This window comes from Vidua macroura, chromosome 15 (assembly GCF_024509145.1).
Source record: "Vidua macroura isolate BioBank_ID:100142 chromosome 15, ASM2450914v1, whole genome shotgun sequence".
Lineage (NCBI taxonomy): Eukaryota > Metazoa > Chordata > Aves > Passeriformes > Viduidae > Vidua > Vidua macroura.
In genome coordinates, this window is record NC_071585.1 from 13463355 (window position 1) to 13478513 (window position 15159).

At 55.3% G+C, this 15159-nt stretch overlaps 1 protein-coding gene across 1 annotated transcript; it reads right to left on the bottom strand.

Moving 5' to 3' along the window:
- Positions 1-437: 437 nt before the first annotated feature.
- LOC128815037 (LON peptidase N-terminal domain and RING finger protein 1-like) lies at positions 438-14003 on the bottom strand. Its single transcript, XM_053991421.1, has 12 exons — positions 13534-14003; positions 9759-9877; positions 9215-9337; positions 8892-9005; positions 8102-8237; positions 7235-7328; positions 5988-6102; positions 5235-5356; positions 4677-4835; positions 4041-4203; positions 3809-3955; positions 438-2698 (listed from the first exon to the last, which is right to left on the bottom strand). The coding sequence occupies exons 1-12, from the start codon at positions 13904-13906 to the stop codon at positions 2501-2503; spliced, it is 1863 nt and encodes a 620-aa protein (XP_053847396.1). The 5' UTR covers positions 13907-14003; the 3' UTR covers positions 438-2500.
- Between the last annotated feature and the right edge of the window lie 1156 nt (positions 14004-15159).

Here is a 15159-nt window from a genome sequence, read left to right on the forward strand (position 1 = left end):
GCCAGAAGCTAACCTACTCCCAGCTCACAGCCCTCTGCCCATGGCTGCAAAGGCAGGACAGGGGCAGATGCTGGCCACAGCATTTGGGGACATTGCCTCCAGGGTCATCGCACACTGGCCAGCATCTCTACTGGACTCATCTCCCATCCCATCCTTCCCCACAGCCTTTACCTGCAATGACAGGCAGATTGGTCAGCTCATTCCTCACCCTCATAGCTCATTCCTCCTGTCTTGTTTCACACACATTCTGTGAGCAAAACCACTTTTTTATTTCCCCTTGTTGCCATCTGCCTTTGCTGGACCGTGGTCACTGGGCCTACCTTGCTGGCTGAAGACCAGGGTGTCACCTCTCCACATGTCCCCAAATCTCCCTGGGGATGCCCAAGCACTTTTATTAATGAGCAGCTGAAAGTTAAACACCAGCAGCAAAACAACAATAACAACAACAAAGATTTTTATTTCAATGACCTGAAAGAAAATTTAATTCCAAGAGCAAAGACAGTAATAAAAACCACAAAGGTGCTCCAAGCAAACTGGAGCGATTTGCACGGATCCCTTCCCAAAGCAGCCAGGCAGAGTCCCTGGCTCCTCCCCAGTGTGACAGAGCCACACTTCTCCCTGCATCCCCCCCATGCCAACCCCTTGCTGGAGGGACCCACAGGGACCTCTCAACCCTGGGGAAATGGCAGCTCAGGGGATAGGTGAGTGGCTTGGGGTGGGGATATCACAGGGTGAGCCCACATTGACCTTGGGGAAAAGAAAGGCACTTCCCAAACTTCAGTGTCATCCTGCCACCTGCCCTGGGACTGCAAAGCATCCCTTCATCACCCACCCCAGCCCTTGCCAATCTGACATCCCAGGGATGTCCCATGTCTCCTTGGGAGTCCTGGTGCTCCTGGGCCAGCACCATGGCTCAAAGGTAGAGGAGCAAATCCAGCTCTGAGCTGTCCTCAGCTGCCCTGTGCTCACAGAGGTGAGCCCTCAGCTCCTGACTGCTGCTCCAGGGAGGCACTTTGATGGAGAGGAGGGACAGGGACACTCCTGGAGACAGAAGGACAGGGAAAGGTGGTGGCCCTGAGCAGGGACCTCTCTGGAGCTATGCCCAGTCTCCCACCCAGGCTCAGCCCAGAAACACCTGCAGTAAGGATCAGTGTCCTGATTTTCTCTCCCACATACATATCCAACAGCTCTCTGAGGGGTGTGGTGCCTTTGAGAAATGCAGGGATAAAATTCCAGAAGCAATGTTAATCCAACAACTAAGTGGATGTCACTCCTACAATTGAACCCAAAGCCACTGAAATTATGGATGAAAGACAAAAATCCCAGATCTTCAGGATCTCTCCTGGTCTGTCCAGGGAGTCTTTGCCCTGTGTCTAGAGACAAGCAGCAGCCAAGCACTTGCTTCCCTGACATGTGGCTCATGGCCTGGGTCACTGATCCTACCCCCACCCTGCCTCTCCACAGATTTGGATCCCTTTGACTTCTCTGTGCTCTTTTGGGGAATCCTGAACTATTCTGAGTCCCAAGTGCAAGGGTCCAGCCTCGGCTGAGATCCTGATTCTCTCCTGAGGAGGCAGAAAGTTCACAAGAAACACGGAACAGGGGAAAATTGCATTAGTCAAGGAGCAGAAAGTCTCACAACAAAACTTCCACTTAACTCCCTTGTGCTATCAGCTCCTCCCAGCACCCAGGTCCAACCCTGTAACCTGAACCCAACCAGGGTCGGGAACAGCAGCCTTTGGGTAGGGGGAAAAGCACCAAAGCTGACAGAATCCCCCCTCCCACAGCACTTCACAGCATTGGAGCCGGCAGTGAGGGGAGTGCTGGCAGGGTCCCAGGGAAGGGTCTGGCAAGCACAGCACCGAGCAGAGCACTGGGAAGGGGGTGTCTGGACCTGAGAGCATTCAAAGAGAACCATCTCCTCACCATGTGGCCATGGAGGTGGTTGGGAGCAAGACCATGAATTTCAGATTGTTTAATTTAACCTGTCTTCTTGTTCAAACACAAACTGAGTCAAAGCTGTAAGCAGTGGCAGGGCGGTCAGCTCCCAAGGCTGGGGGAAGCCTTTGGAACTTCTCTGCTTCCCAGTGTCACCTCTCCCCAGCCTCTAAATTTCCTGTGTGAATCAGGATCACCTACCAAAACCCCTAAGCTGTCCTTCAAAGCAGAAGAACCAAAACTGACGCAATCCCTGCACTCAGTCCTCTCCCTAAGGAGAATCCTCCTCAGTGCAGAAGCCACTCAGCAAGCGATTTTGGCTTTGGAGACACAACCCAGCTCTGCAGCCCAGTGTCCCCTCTGGTGGCACAGCACAGCAGCAGTGGCACCAAGCAGCTCCCAGGGGTGGCACGGACGGCACAGGGTCGCTGCCGGCGCAGCTGGGCAGAGCCCAGCTCATCGCTGAGGTCACTTTTCTGGGGGGGATGGAGCAGGGGGCTCAAACCACACACAAACCGTGGAGGAACACACAGAGAAACCGAGGGTGGAGGTGAGCCCGAGCTCAGACGCGGCCCCGGGGGCTGCGCTCGGGCAGGAGGTGGCGGGGCGGGGGCTGCTGCAGCAGGGCCGTGAGGATGCGCTGCAGCTGCGACAGGCGGGCGCGCAGCGACGTGCAGGATAAGAGGTTCAGCTGGTAGGACGGGTCGAGGGGCAGGATGGAGATGAGCCACCAGCACCACGTCGGGCCGTCTGCCGAAGCCTGGAGAGGAGAGAGGGAGAGACCCCCACGTCAGGAGCTGCGAGGTGGATGCAGGGGTGGCCTTCAGGCAGCATCGCTGATGGCAAACAGTTGCTCTTGTCAGGACAGCAACACCAGCTTTGGACAAGCCACTCATCTGAACAGCCCTTTTGCTGTCCAAGCTCAAAACTGCTGGACAAACGAATTCAATTTCCAGACAAGCATTCCCCAGGGAGCCTCCAGATGCAGATGTAGCTGGAAAAAAGTCTATACTAAAGAGACAATGAAATATCTTGTGCATTTCCTTGTTTAAGCCGGTGCTTTTTGCAAACACAGACCAAATCCTGCATGGCCAATGTTTTTGGGACATTGGCCATCACTTGAAGGTGCAGGCCAGGCAGACACAGCTGTTGGGCACTGCTTTTGTAAAGTGGCTTTTCTATAACCTGAGCCAAACTAAGAGGGAAAAGCTCGATTCAGCTGAAGGAGGGTGAGTTGTTTTGTAATTCCTGAGCACATCATTAACATGACTGCTGGCCAAGACAGCCTTAGCCTGGGACAAGCCAGCAAGAGTATATTTGTAATGATCCAGAGAGGAAACGCTTTTTTAAAGGAGCGAAAATTAAATTTGGAGATTTTTTTTCCTCCTTCAGAATCTGAATTTTTCAGAGCAGTATAATAAGCAAATTGGATCCTGTCCTCTTAGCTCCTTACCTCTGGCCAGCTATGGCTGTCTCAAAGGATCACAGTGAGAACAGGCTCAACAAGCTGCAGGATTCATCTCTTTGCCAATTTGTTTGATTTCTTTTTCCTGAAGTGTTTTCAAACACACACAGTTCAGTTTCTCAGTTCTCATTTAGGAAAAGACTCTGGGAAAGATTTTAGAACTCAGTGCTCAGTTTCCAAGAACAGTTTAAAACCATAAAGAAACATCAAGCAGTTTTGCAAAACAATCCCTACCAACTCTCTGAATGAGAGATGCAGTAACAGGGGTGAAAAACTGGATTTTTTTTTTTTGTTCATCCTGGGGGGAAGCCGAGTAGGGAAGCAGGGTGGTTAGTGCAGGAGGAGCACTGCTTCACAGGCTCTCTTGGTACTCTGTTTGGTGCATCCCTTCCCTCTGGGCATTACCTGGATGTCTTCTTCCTTCTCTGGCAGTGGTCCATGCTGCATCAGAATGTGCCTGGAGGTGAGGTCTCCGTGCTCACAGAACCGCTGGGCCAGGCGATAGGTGCTCTCGTGCAGGCACTGCAGCTCCTGCAGCTCCTCCCCAGATACCTGAACAGAGGCAAGAGGGACACAGGTGACCGTGGGGAGGATCTGTCCCACTGGAGCCCAGGATTTTGCCCAGCCCTGCCCTCACCTTCTTGTCCTCCAGGTACTCGATGTCAGCGGTGTGGTAGCCGTCCCTGTGCCCGCGGCTCAGCACCCGGAACCGCTGCCGGCCGATGGTGTCCACCAAGGACCTCCCGTCGGCCAGCAGCTCCACCTGACGGATCTCCAGCATGCAGCCGTAGTCAGCAAAGCTGCAGGGACACAGGGACAGAAAACAGGGGTTGAGCTGGGGTCATGGGTGGTAAGACTGCTTCTCCTATAGGTACCGTCTCCAAAGCAGGAAAAGGCCCAGGAATAAGATGTCAGGGCAGGGGCAAATTCAGAGATTCAATCAAGTCTCCTCCCAGTGCTCACTAAGAGGAGCTGAAGGCCACAGCCAGAGAACCATGGAGCTCAAAGACATCCTGAGTCAGAAGCTGTTCCAAGAATTGTATTGAATTGTATTTGACAGCTACCACTGGCTCTGTCCAGCTCCAGCGCTGGCCTTATTCCTTGTTGAGGAATTGATCCCATTTCACCCTGCACTGTGGGGAACACACCACCTCCCTGCTGATTTTATCTGCGAGATGGCACTGATAGGGAATCTTTCAGAACTACTCAGTATTTTAGACATTTGGGGCTGGAGCAGAGAGAGGCAAATCAGCTGGGGCAGGGGGAAGCTCACCTTTTCCCATTCTCATATATGCACATGCCAAACCTCCTGGTGCCGCTCTCCTGGCACCGCCGGATCATCAGGCGGTACCGAGGCTCGAAGACGTGCAGAGGGCAGGGGATGCCAGGGAAGGACATCGTGCACACAAAGATGGGGATGTTCTTGGTCAGGCTGAGGGACAGAAGGAGAAACCACTGTGATACCTCCCCAAGCAAATCCCATCCCAATGACTCTGCATCAGCTGCTCCCCCAAACCAGGTGTGTCCTTAACCACAAGAAGTGATCCTCCAGCACAGAGCAACACTAAAGCTCCCACTTGGCTCGCCAAGAGACCAAGGACAGATTCTGCCCACAAAACAGCTCCTTGCAAAGATGGTCCCTCACCCCCAGGTGCCTCATGGGGCATGTCCACACCCACACAGCACAGCTGCAATGTGGTCCTGGACGTGGGACAGACATCACTTGAGCAGAACCAAGCCACAGCAATGGTATGGGGTGTGGAGAGCCCTATCAGAGCCCCTTCCAGTCCCCATGTGCACCCACACACACACAGCAGCAGTCCCTGCTTACTTGGAGAGCTCTGCCATCTCCGCCTGGTGCAGCTCCCGGCGCTCAGCCAGCTGTGTGGGGAAGGTGGCCAGCATGATGTCCTGCAGCAGCACCGTGGGGTTGTACCTCCCAGCCTTCAGGTACTGAAAGGAATTAGACCCAAAAATAGGTTGGAGAAGAGCAGGGAGGAAGCCCTGAGGCCCTGCCGGACCCTGAATCACACTCACTTTTATTGGAACTGAAGATAATTTTAGAACAGAGAAAGTCAAGGATAAAACCTATCAGGGGATGTTGAGCCATTGAGCAGGATGGGATGTCAGCTCCACTGAGACCTCCAGACACAGCTCTGAGCCAGGGCCTGTCCAACACAGCGTCCTGTCTCTGACAGTGATGCAGTCCTTGTATGACAACCTAATTTCCCTGATGGTCTCATCCAAATCCCTTTTCATTAAAGATTAAATCAAATCTCCAGGCTATCAGGTTTTCCATCCATTTCCATTTTTTAAAGTCATTAGCATTTTCTTCTCTCTCTCTCTCTCCTCTCCTGTTTACAATCTCACTAAATCACTGTGGCATCTTGTGGAAATGAATCTCTTGGTCTTAATTATCAACTGTCTGGTCATTCCCATGTGAGTGGAGCTGACACTGCTGTGCCAGGGAGCTGCTGATGTAAGAGCACTGCACCTTCCCACCCCAGCCCTGGCATGCAGCCAGCAGCTGGAGCTGGTTCCCAGCTCCCCCTCGGGCTCCATCCCGTGGCACTCGTGCCCTCACCTCTCTCAGGCTCTGTTTGCAGAGGGGGCAGTTGGGCCGGTGGTCCAGGCAGCGTTCCAGGCACTCCTTGCAGAAGGTGTGACCACAGGGCGTCGTCACCGGCTCGAAGAACATCCTGCAAAGGATGATCAGAGTCAATGGATTGCAGAGAGCAACAAAGGGAAAGGAGCACAGATAAGTCTGGCAGAGAGAGACTTTAATTAGCCCTTTAATTAGAAAGTCTGGGCTCAGTCTGCTGGGCTTGCACAATGATGTAAGATGAGAACTGTTCCAGGCCTGAGCTCTGCTCCCCCTCTCTGCTGGGTCTCCATGGAGTCCCAGCAGACCCCATCAGTACACACATTGCACCCCTTGGTCCTGCCAGGTCTGTGGTTCCCCAGACACCCACAGTGGTGTGTAATCCAAAGGGCAGTGACAGGACAGTTCCTCCTTCTCCCCTGCTCCAGGAGCAGAGCCAGCAGCAAATACTCAAGTTGCTCACAGGCAGCTCCAGGATCAGACATTAAATTAAGGTCTCAAGAAAGCCCTGACTCCTCCTAAACACTGTTTTCTTCTTTCAGAAGAGACCCAAATTCACATAATTCAGATCAGATGCAGCCTCAAATCTCTCTCCCCCATGCACAAACCTGGAAAAAGCTGCCATGCAAGACCTTGACGAACCTGCACGTCTGGCAGTGCAACACCCACCCATCTCTCTGCCAGCAGCTGCTTGCACAACTGCTCCACGTCCTGGGACACACCAGGAATAACAGCCTGGTTTCAGCATGCCCTGTGGCAGTGCCACCAGTCCCTCCCCAGCCCTGAGCCAGCAGACAAACACAGGCTCTATGCCGTTCCCTTTTCCACATGCACCAGGCAAAGAGCTCCGAAATGCTCCCCTCTTGGTCTGCAATATCCCCAACATGGAGGGAATTTCCCTGGGCAACCCCTTCCTGTTCCAGCCTGCAGATACAAAGGACAACCACTGCTTTTGGTCTTTGACCCCACTGAACATCCCCAACTCCACATCTCTGTCCCAAGGGATGCAGCCCCAGTGATGCTGCACCCGGAGACAGGGCGATCTGAGCTCCTGCAGCCTGGCAGGGTGCCCCATGGCCCTGCCTTCCCCTCTTATCTGTACCAAAACCTACATCTCAGCAATTCTCAGGACTGAGCTTGCCATTAAGATGTGAAGAAAGATGAACACCAGCAAAGAAAACCCAGCAGGTGCCAATTCTTCATCCTAAAAGCTCTCCTGCAGGACTCACCGTATGCAGAGGGAGCACTCCAAGTCAGATATGCTCAGTGACTCTCCAAGGCATGGTTGGGTACACTTTGCTGCTGCTGTTTCCTCCTTGTTATCTAGTGGTAAAAGAGAAGACAATCCCTCATTTCAATATAGGAAATTAAATTTTGCTTTCTGACCTCGTTTGGCCCCACAAAGTGCTTTGAAAGGGTCAAAGAAAAACAAAATGCACTAGGAAATGCAACATAAACCCCTCTATTAACCCACCCGCATTCATCCATTGCTGGTGTGTCAGTGGGTCTCATGGTTCTTGGCAGGGGAAGGTGGTATCTCCTCCTTTTGCAGGCAGGGAAACTGAGGCACTGGGCAGCAAAGTGGCCCAAAAAGCTCCAGGATGGAAGTCTCTGGAGACCTGCCATGAGCCATCACTGCTTTATGCAAACCCAGGTAGGTGGCAGTCACCTGCCTGGACACTGATGGCAAGTTAATGCTGATGGAGGTGCTGCTGCCCCAGCTCATGGCATGTCCTGTCCCCCACATGGAAATTTAATGTAAACCAAAACCCATCTGAACACATGGGAACCAAAGAAAGCCTCTCCCTGACTCCACACAGGGAACAAGTGATGGCTGGCTTTAGCAAGAACTTGTCACCAAGCTGCAGGCAAAGGTTTGGTGTAAGTTCACCTGCTCACACAGGAAGAGCAGGTGGATCCTCCCCACGTGCATGAGAAGCAGCAAATGTCCCGGCCAGAGCTGCCCCATCATGTGCCCCTGGGATATTTGTTTGTTGAGCTGGACACGGTGCAAACACCACATTTTCAGTGCCAAAATGGATTTCAAACAAGTATTTTGCATGACACAACATTGTGGTACCTCTGATGACACTCACCCAACAAGCAGTGGCCCTGACTCTCTGCCGAAGTCTCCGGTTCTGGCTGTTGTCCCCGCTGGGAAAGGGTGGCTGTGTCCTGCCTGTGCTCAGACCCAGCAGCCCCTCGGCCATCTGCCAGCTCTCCCTCCTGATCCTAGGCACAGCAAGATGAAATTAAGCCCAAACCCTCTTCTCTCTGAATGCACAGCCCCATCTGTCCCACCAAGCCCAATGGCAGTGGGAGGTTTTCTGCTGTGTCGCTGTACATTAACATCTTGCATCTGAGGACAGCAGGAGAGTGGCCTTCAGACATTGCTGCCCAACACATGGTTAAAACATGGGTTCACTCTGTCCAGACATACCACCTGCTGTTTGGGTGTATCTGAGCCCATCTTCTGAATTCCCTCCTCTCTCCAAGCCTGCTAAATTTGTTTATAGAAGGCAAAGAGGAACATAAAAACTTCCTTAATAGCTGCTAATGGTCTGAACTATTCTCAAATGTGTCTTTTAGATGAAAAAAATTGAAACTCACTTTTTGTTTTCCTTTTTTTTTTCCTGAATGTAGTGAGATGAATAGAGAGAGAAAGTCTCCTCTGTTCCTGAGTCCCCACAGCCTCAGCCCTGATGACACCTGCTCTCCCACCCTCCACCAGCTGCAGATTCTCATCCCAGCACACAACCAGGTAAGTATGGCTACATGTCCTGCACAACCTCCCCTTATCACACCTCCTTTCCCATCAATGGGCAACTGGGATGTGCCAGAGGGACATGAAGTCTCCTTGCAGACTCAGATATTGCAGGCTCTTACCTGAGCTTGTGTGGAAGACGGGAGCACTGAGCTCCCTCCATCGACCTGGGAACCAGCTGAGCTCAGGTGAGCATCACCCAGGTGTGGCTGAGGAGCATCAGCTTCCATGATGATCTGCAAGGACAAAGCAAGGGTTGGGGGATGCTAGGAGGAAAAAGCAAGGAGGTGGGAGGGCTGCCAGGCTCCCTCTTTTTCCCCAAAGCACCCTTCTGCTCACTGCAGGAGGTGGCTGTGCTGGCTGAGCACTCTGTTGAGTCCTTCAGAGGACAAGGACATCTCCCTGTGTGATGTGAGAGCACAGGAACACGGCAGAGCCCACACACCTTCTCCATCTCTCTCCGAGCCAGCTGGAAATGGGGACTGAGCGTCAGGCAGTGTTCCCACGCCAGCAGGGCTTCAGCTCTCTGCCCCATCTCCAGGAGCACCTTCCCTTTCCTGAAGAAGGCCTGCAGAGCAGAAAATACATGTGGTGACTATGAGACAGTGACCAGCTGAGCATGTGCCCCTTCAGCTCCTATGCCAGCCCCAAGGGAATGTCCCTTTGCCTCCTGCCTGCTCCCACCCCAAGCCAAAGCACCTGGACATGTTGCTGCTCCCCTGATTAGATCTGCCTAAAGAAAACCAGCACTCTCCAAAGTGCAGCAGCTGCAAAAGCCAAGCCTAGGGAGAGTTGGAGAAGGAATGAAGGATGGACACGGTGCCAGACCTCTCCTGTGAGAGCAACACAGCACCTGCCACCTTGATTAGCAACCCAATGGGTCTGCAAAGTGCATTTCCAAGCAGGATGAATCCAATGGAGAACTGAGGAGAGGGGAAGCTGCTCCTGTGCAGTAAGGTTTGGCTCCAGTCCATGTGGCCCTCACTCACCTCGTGCTCTCCAGGCTCAGCCCTGCACACAGCATCCAGGTCCTCCAGTGCCTGTGGATACTGCCCCAGTGCCACCAAGGCCTCTGCCCGGCACAGCCGCAGGGAGCTGCAGTCCAGGGCTGCAAAGAGAAATGTGTGACATGAGCCCTGGTGGGCCAGAGGGGCTGCAGGAGCCTGGGGAGAGGCCACCACAGTGGGACAGTCCCTGTGCCACTGCCTCACGAAGAGCACAGCCTGCAGTGCTCCTCATGGGGAGACACTGGCTTTGTAAGCCTCTGCAAGGAAGTTATTTCCCCTAAATACCCAGTTTTAAATTGTTTGAGGCTCTTCCCTTTGTTTTTCCCCCCTAAACACCCTCAGCCAAGAGGCCCCACCACTGCCTCAGGGCTCAGCCACGCTGGGATCTGGGCTTTCATCCATCTTTTTGGGATGTAGCAAAAAAAGCTCTACCCTACACGTACAGGGCTGTGGCCACAGCAGGCTCTGTGATGTGACTCACCCAGCAGAGTCACAATAACATGTTACCAAACAGGACTGCAGTGCTGGATACCTGAATTCCCAGACCCACCTGGCTGTCACTGCTCTCCTGGGGCAGATGAGAAGCCAAAGGGGTGTAAGAATCTGCCTGCACCACATGACCTGGGGTTTCCAAGTATGAGAAAAGGCTGAGATTTCCCAAAAATGAGGAGGAGAACTGAGGATCCAGTTCCTTGTCAGCAAGATGTCACTGATGGGACGTTAGGGTGCTGGGGGGCACAGGTCCCACAGACATTGCTAGTCATGACAGCAAACATTACATGCTCCTGCCTTTTCCTAAAAAATTGGCAGTGAGATCCTTTTCTTTCCTGCCTCTGAAAACCACATAAAGACCTTCCTTCCTACCAGCACTGCCAGTGGCAGAATTGGGTTGGGGGATGCTGGGTAGAGCAAGGAAGCAGCACCCCAAGAGCCCACACTCATGGAGTAACCAGGTGTGGTAATGTTTGTGGGTTTGAAATGCAGAGATGCCCAGATCCACCCCGTTATATCACAGCTCATGGAGGTGACCTACATCCAGTGCAGTGCTGGTGTTCCAGCTCAGGTAACAGGTCTGTGCATCCAGCCCTGCATCCCCCAGCTCTGAGCATCAGCTCAAAGCTGCTGAGGGCTGGGGCTGGGGACTTGTTGCTTCCTGGTCCATCTGGGGAGGCCTCCAGTGTCATGCAGTTCCCCCCACAGGCTCCCAGTTCCCTGTGGGATGATGGCAGATCCAGCACAGGTACCTTGTGGTGGCCCTGCAGGATGCTGGCACTGAGGGCAGCCTTGTATCATAAATTAGGCACCATTTGCAGGCACTGCTGCTGCATTTACTGTGGCAAATGTGGTGAGGGCAACACCACCTTGCAGAAGGGCCAGGAGTTCTCTCAGGGGCAAGCTGGGTCCCTGGGCCTGGCTGGCAGCTGATCAGCAGTCATCAGGAAACATCACTGATGATGATGTCTCTCCTGCACTTCCAAACCCGGCAGCATTTCCTCCTGGCCCGGTTCAAACACGGTGCTGATGCAGCTGTGCCAGCAAACGGCAGGTCAGGACTGGCAGCCCCACGACAGCCAAGTGCAGGAAGCATCTGCCCATTTCCCTGCCTGCCTCTGCTGTCACCCTGCTCAGGCACCCACCACTTCTTATCACAGAGGAGCAAACTCTGCCATGGCCATTGCCTCCTCGTCCCCGTGCCCAGCAAGGAGCACAGCGAGACTTTGCTCCCTGCCTAACCCAGAGAGCAGCAGAGCCAGGCACAGCCACTCCTGCACCAAAAGCTGCCCTGGCCATGCTGGTCTGTGCAGCAGATCATGGTCCCTGGGAGCTTGTTTTCCTTTGTAGTATTAGCCAACACCTTTCCTCAAGTGAGGAAACATGGGGACTTGCTGCTCAGTACCCCATCCCACAAGCACCCATTCAGAGATGAAATATCCCAGCCCCTAACAATGGGTAGGAATGAACAAATAAGTACAAAGTCTAGAGGGTTATTTTCCATGTCGGCAAACCCATTCAAGCATTTGCACAGCCCAGCAATAAAGCGACTGATTTGGCAAAAAAAAAAAAAAAAAAAAAAAAAAAAAACCCAGATGTGTAAAACAGGGCAATGAATTCTGCATTTCTCTGCTGCTGCAGCTATTTTTGATCTATGATATCATTACACACCGGGGCCATCAGCCAGCTGGCAGCCTCAGAGACTCGCCAGCCTCCACGCTCCAGGCATGTCAGAGGGCCTCCTGTGCTACACATTACACTGCATTTTTCTGTTGTTCACTCAGAAAGAATGAAGATTAAAAGTTGACAGTTTATTTCCACCCAAGCAAAGCGAGCTGCTCTGCAGGCTGGGCTGAGCAGGGCACTGCAAACTGACCTATCACACCACACTGAACCACAAACAAAACATGCCCATGGGTCAAACATTTATCAGTGGTTCTGTTTCAAAGTGAAAGGCAGCCCGTAAAAAAGTGTGCAGCTGAAAGCTGGCTGCAGGAGTTGGAAAACACATCCTCAAAGCACCACCCACGTGGCTGAGCCTGGCAGCCCCAGCAAGAGCGGGTTCACTGGAGCTGAGGCTCTGACTGCAATTTCCTCGTTGCCCTCAGCCAGACTTTTCCTGTCTTTCGGGGAACAGGACGTGCGGGGAAGAGTGAGGACAGAGTTTGCAATGTTTCCTCTTTATGCTAGCAAAGGATTTTTAAAGAAAAGTGTAATTGTACACCTCAACCAGGCAAAAGCCTGGCAAATGAGTACTAGAGGAGCGTGCATGTGCCTTTACTCTGAAGGAGGGTGTGCAGGGAGACACGGATGCCTCTGGAGGTTGCATAAAAGGACCTGTTTTCTGCTGCCAGCACCAGGATCGACCGGTCCGCTTAGCCCTTCGTTTCCAGGCTTACCCTGAACCTCTGGCACTTGTCTCGCAGCAGGGGATGAATAAGAGCCTTCGCTGCGGGAGGAGAGCTCAGCGCTGTCATAGAAACGCCGCGGAGAAAGGAAATTCTGCCTCCGTCGCCCCAGCCCCCTGCTCCAGACGCATTGTATAACCCCTTTTATTTACTTTCCAAGAAATCCACTTACAGCCACACATTAAAGCAGATCAAACCCCACCCCACCCCCACCCCCGGCCCGATCCAGACCCAGCAGGCAAATGTCTGTCCAGAGCTGGCTGCAGAAGGGGCCGGGCCGGGCGCTGACCTGCACGACGGGGCTGGCACAGGAGCTCTGCCAAGGCTGTGTCCTCGCCAGGCTCTGGGGGAGAGGACGTGTCCACCCCCGACTGGACAAGTCCCAGCCACTTTACGTAATGGTCACCCCTGGGCAGAACTCTTTCTCTGACCCTGAAATACTGCCGGGCTGCAAGATGTGAGTATCTGCTGCTCTTCCCTCTCCACAAGCACGTGGCCGATGGGACACAGGCGGCGCGCCCCGGCCGCGGCCCTGGCAGGGGACGAGCAGCGCGGTTTGTCGGGTGGCCCACCGCTCCCAGCACCTCGGGACATCCACGGATATGGAAGAATTCAGCATTCCCCCTTCCCATCCCCATCCCCACCAGCCCTGCCTTACAACACTTCCAGATTCCCACGTCTTCCATCTCTGGACTGTGCAGAACTGCAGGGACACGGTGACCTACATTGTCACCCACATCGGTACTCGCCTGCTGCAACAGCCCAGCCCGTGCATCCCCGTCCCTCGGGCTGCCGGGCTCCTCGCACCCCGCAGCCCACCACCCGCACTCCCAGCCCCCGAGCCCGGTGGTCCTTACCCAGCTCGACCCCTCTCTGCGCCATCCTCAGCGCCTCCCGCGCGTCCCCGCGGGCGAGGCGGTCCCGGACGCGCTCCGCCAGCCCGGCCAGCCGCCGCTCCCGCGGCACGCATCGCTCCAGGATCCCGCACAGCACCACGCTGCACCGCGCCGCCCCGATGCCCAGCAGCTCCAGCCGCTCCTGGCACAGCGGGCAGCGGGACGGCCCGGCCCCGCCGAGGCACGGCTTGCAGAAGGAGTGACCGCAGGACGCGGTCACCGGCTCCCAGAGGAGCAGGCGGCAGCAGGGGCAGCGCAGCAGGTCCAGCCCGAGGGGCTGCCCGGAAGGGCTCTCCGCGGGCGGAGAGGAGCTCGGGCTGGAGGGGCCGCTCATGGCGGCAGTCGGGGGAGCTGTCCCTAAAGCCGGCGGTGCCCGCACTCCCCGGCCGCCGCCGCGCCCCCGCGCATTGCCCCGCTCCGCCCCGCGCCGCTCCCGCCCCGGCCGGCCCGGCGGAGGCTGCGGCTGCCGGCCCGGCCCGGCCCGGCCCGCCGGAGGGACCCGGGGCAGGCGCCGGTGGCGGAGCTGCCCGGGCCACCATTGGCCGCCGCCGCCCGGCCGCCCCGCCCCGGCCGCGTTTCGTAACGGAGCCCGCGGTACCGGGGGCGCCGCGGCGGGCGAGGGCCGGGGGACACGGGACACGGGAGCCGGGCCCGGCGGGGATTGGTGCGCGGGTGGGTGCCGACCCCCCGAGCCGGGATGCAGGGGTGCTGGGGGGCTCCGCTGCCGATTCCCGGGAGGCGGGGATGTTGCGGGGCTCCCCAGCAGCCGGGGTGCGGGTACGAGGCGGACACCGGCTCTGAAGCCGTGAGCCGGGCGAGGAGAGCTCCGCACCAGATGGGCACGGGGGCCCAGGGGGTCTGGGGCACCCCGAAGCAGGACCAAGGTGCAGAGTGCTGGGAGTGTTTCGGGGTGCCCCAGGGTGGGGCCAGGGCAATTTGGAGCCAGCCAGGGTGCGGGCTGCCTGGGGTATCCGAGATGCTGTGGAGCAGGGCTGGGGCACAAGCCCTGGGGGGAACAGGGTGCTCTGTGGTGGGGACAGGAGGGTGGGATGCTGCAGAGTGGCTGGCACAGGATACGTGGGGTCCCTCAGCTCTCTGAGGCTCTCCAGAGTGGGAGTGAGGTGCCGGCTGTTGCGGTGCTGCAGAGCAGGGCGGGCTGGTGAGGCTGGGTTGCACCCGATGCCTCTTTGCATTACCCTCCATGGAAACTCATCACGTCTGGGGGCAAAGGGGCACTCCTCCAATGTGCACGCAAAACTGCATCTCCCTCAGATGCTCTACGTACCCAGAACTGAATGAATTCAAACCCTGTTTGTGGACAATCCCCTTCCCATTCACAGACCCCCAGGATGGGCTCGGTGTCACAAGGGAGATGCATCCCCTCACCACACAGTCATACAGCAAAAAAGCCAGCAGCTCCTGCACAGCAGGTGCCGAGAAAAACAGCTGATATCTGTCACTTCTGGAGCTTAGTAGATCGGAATTTATATAAGGATGATACACATTCCCCAAGGGCTCATTTGTGTGTCCCCAAAAACAACCCAAACCCACGCACACACTGGCAGGGCTGCTCAGGGAGGGAGATCA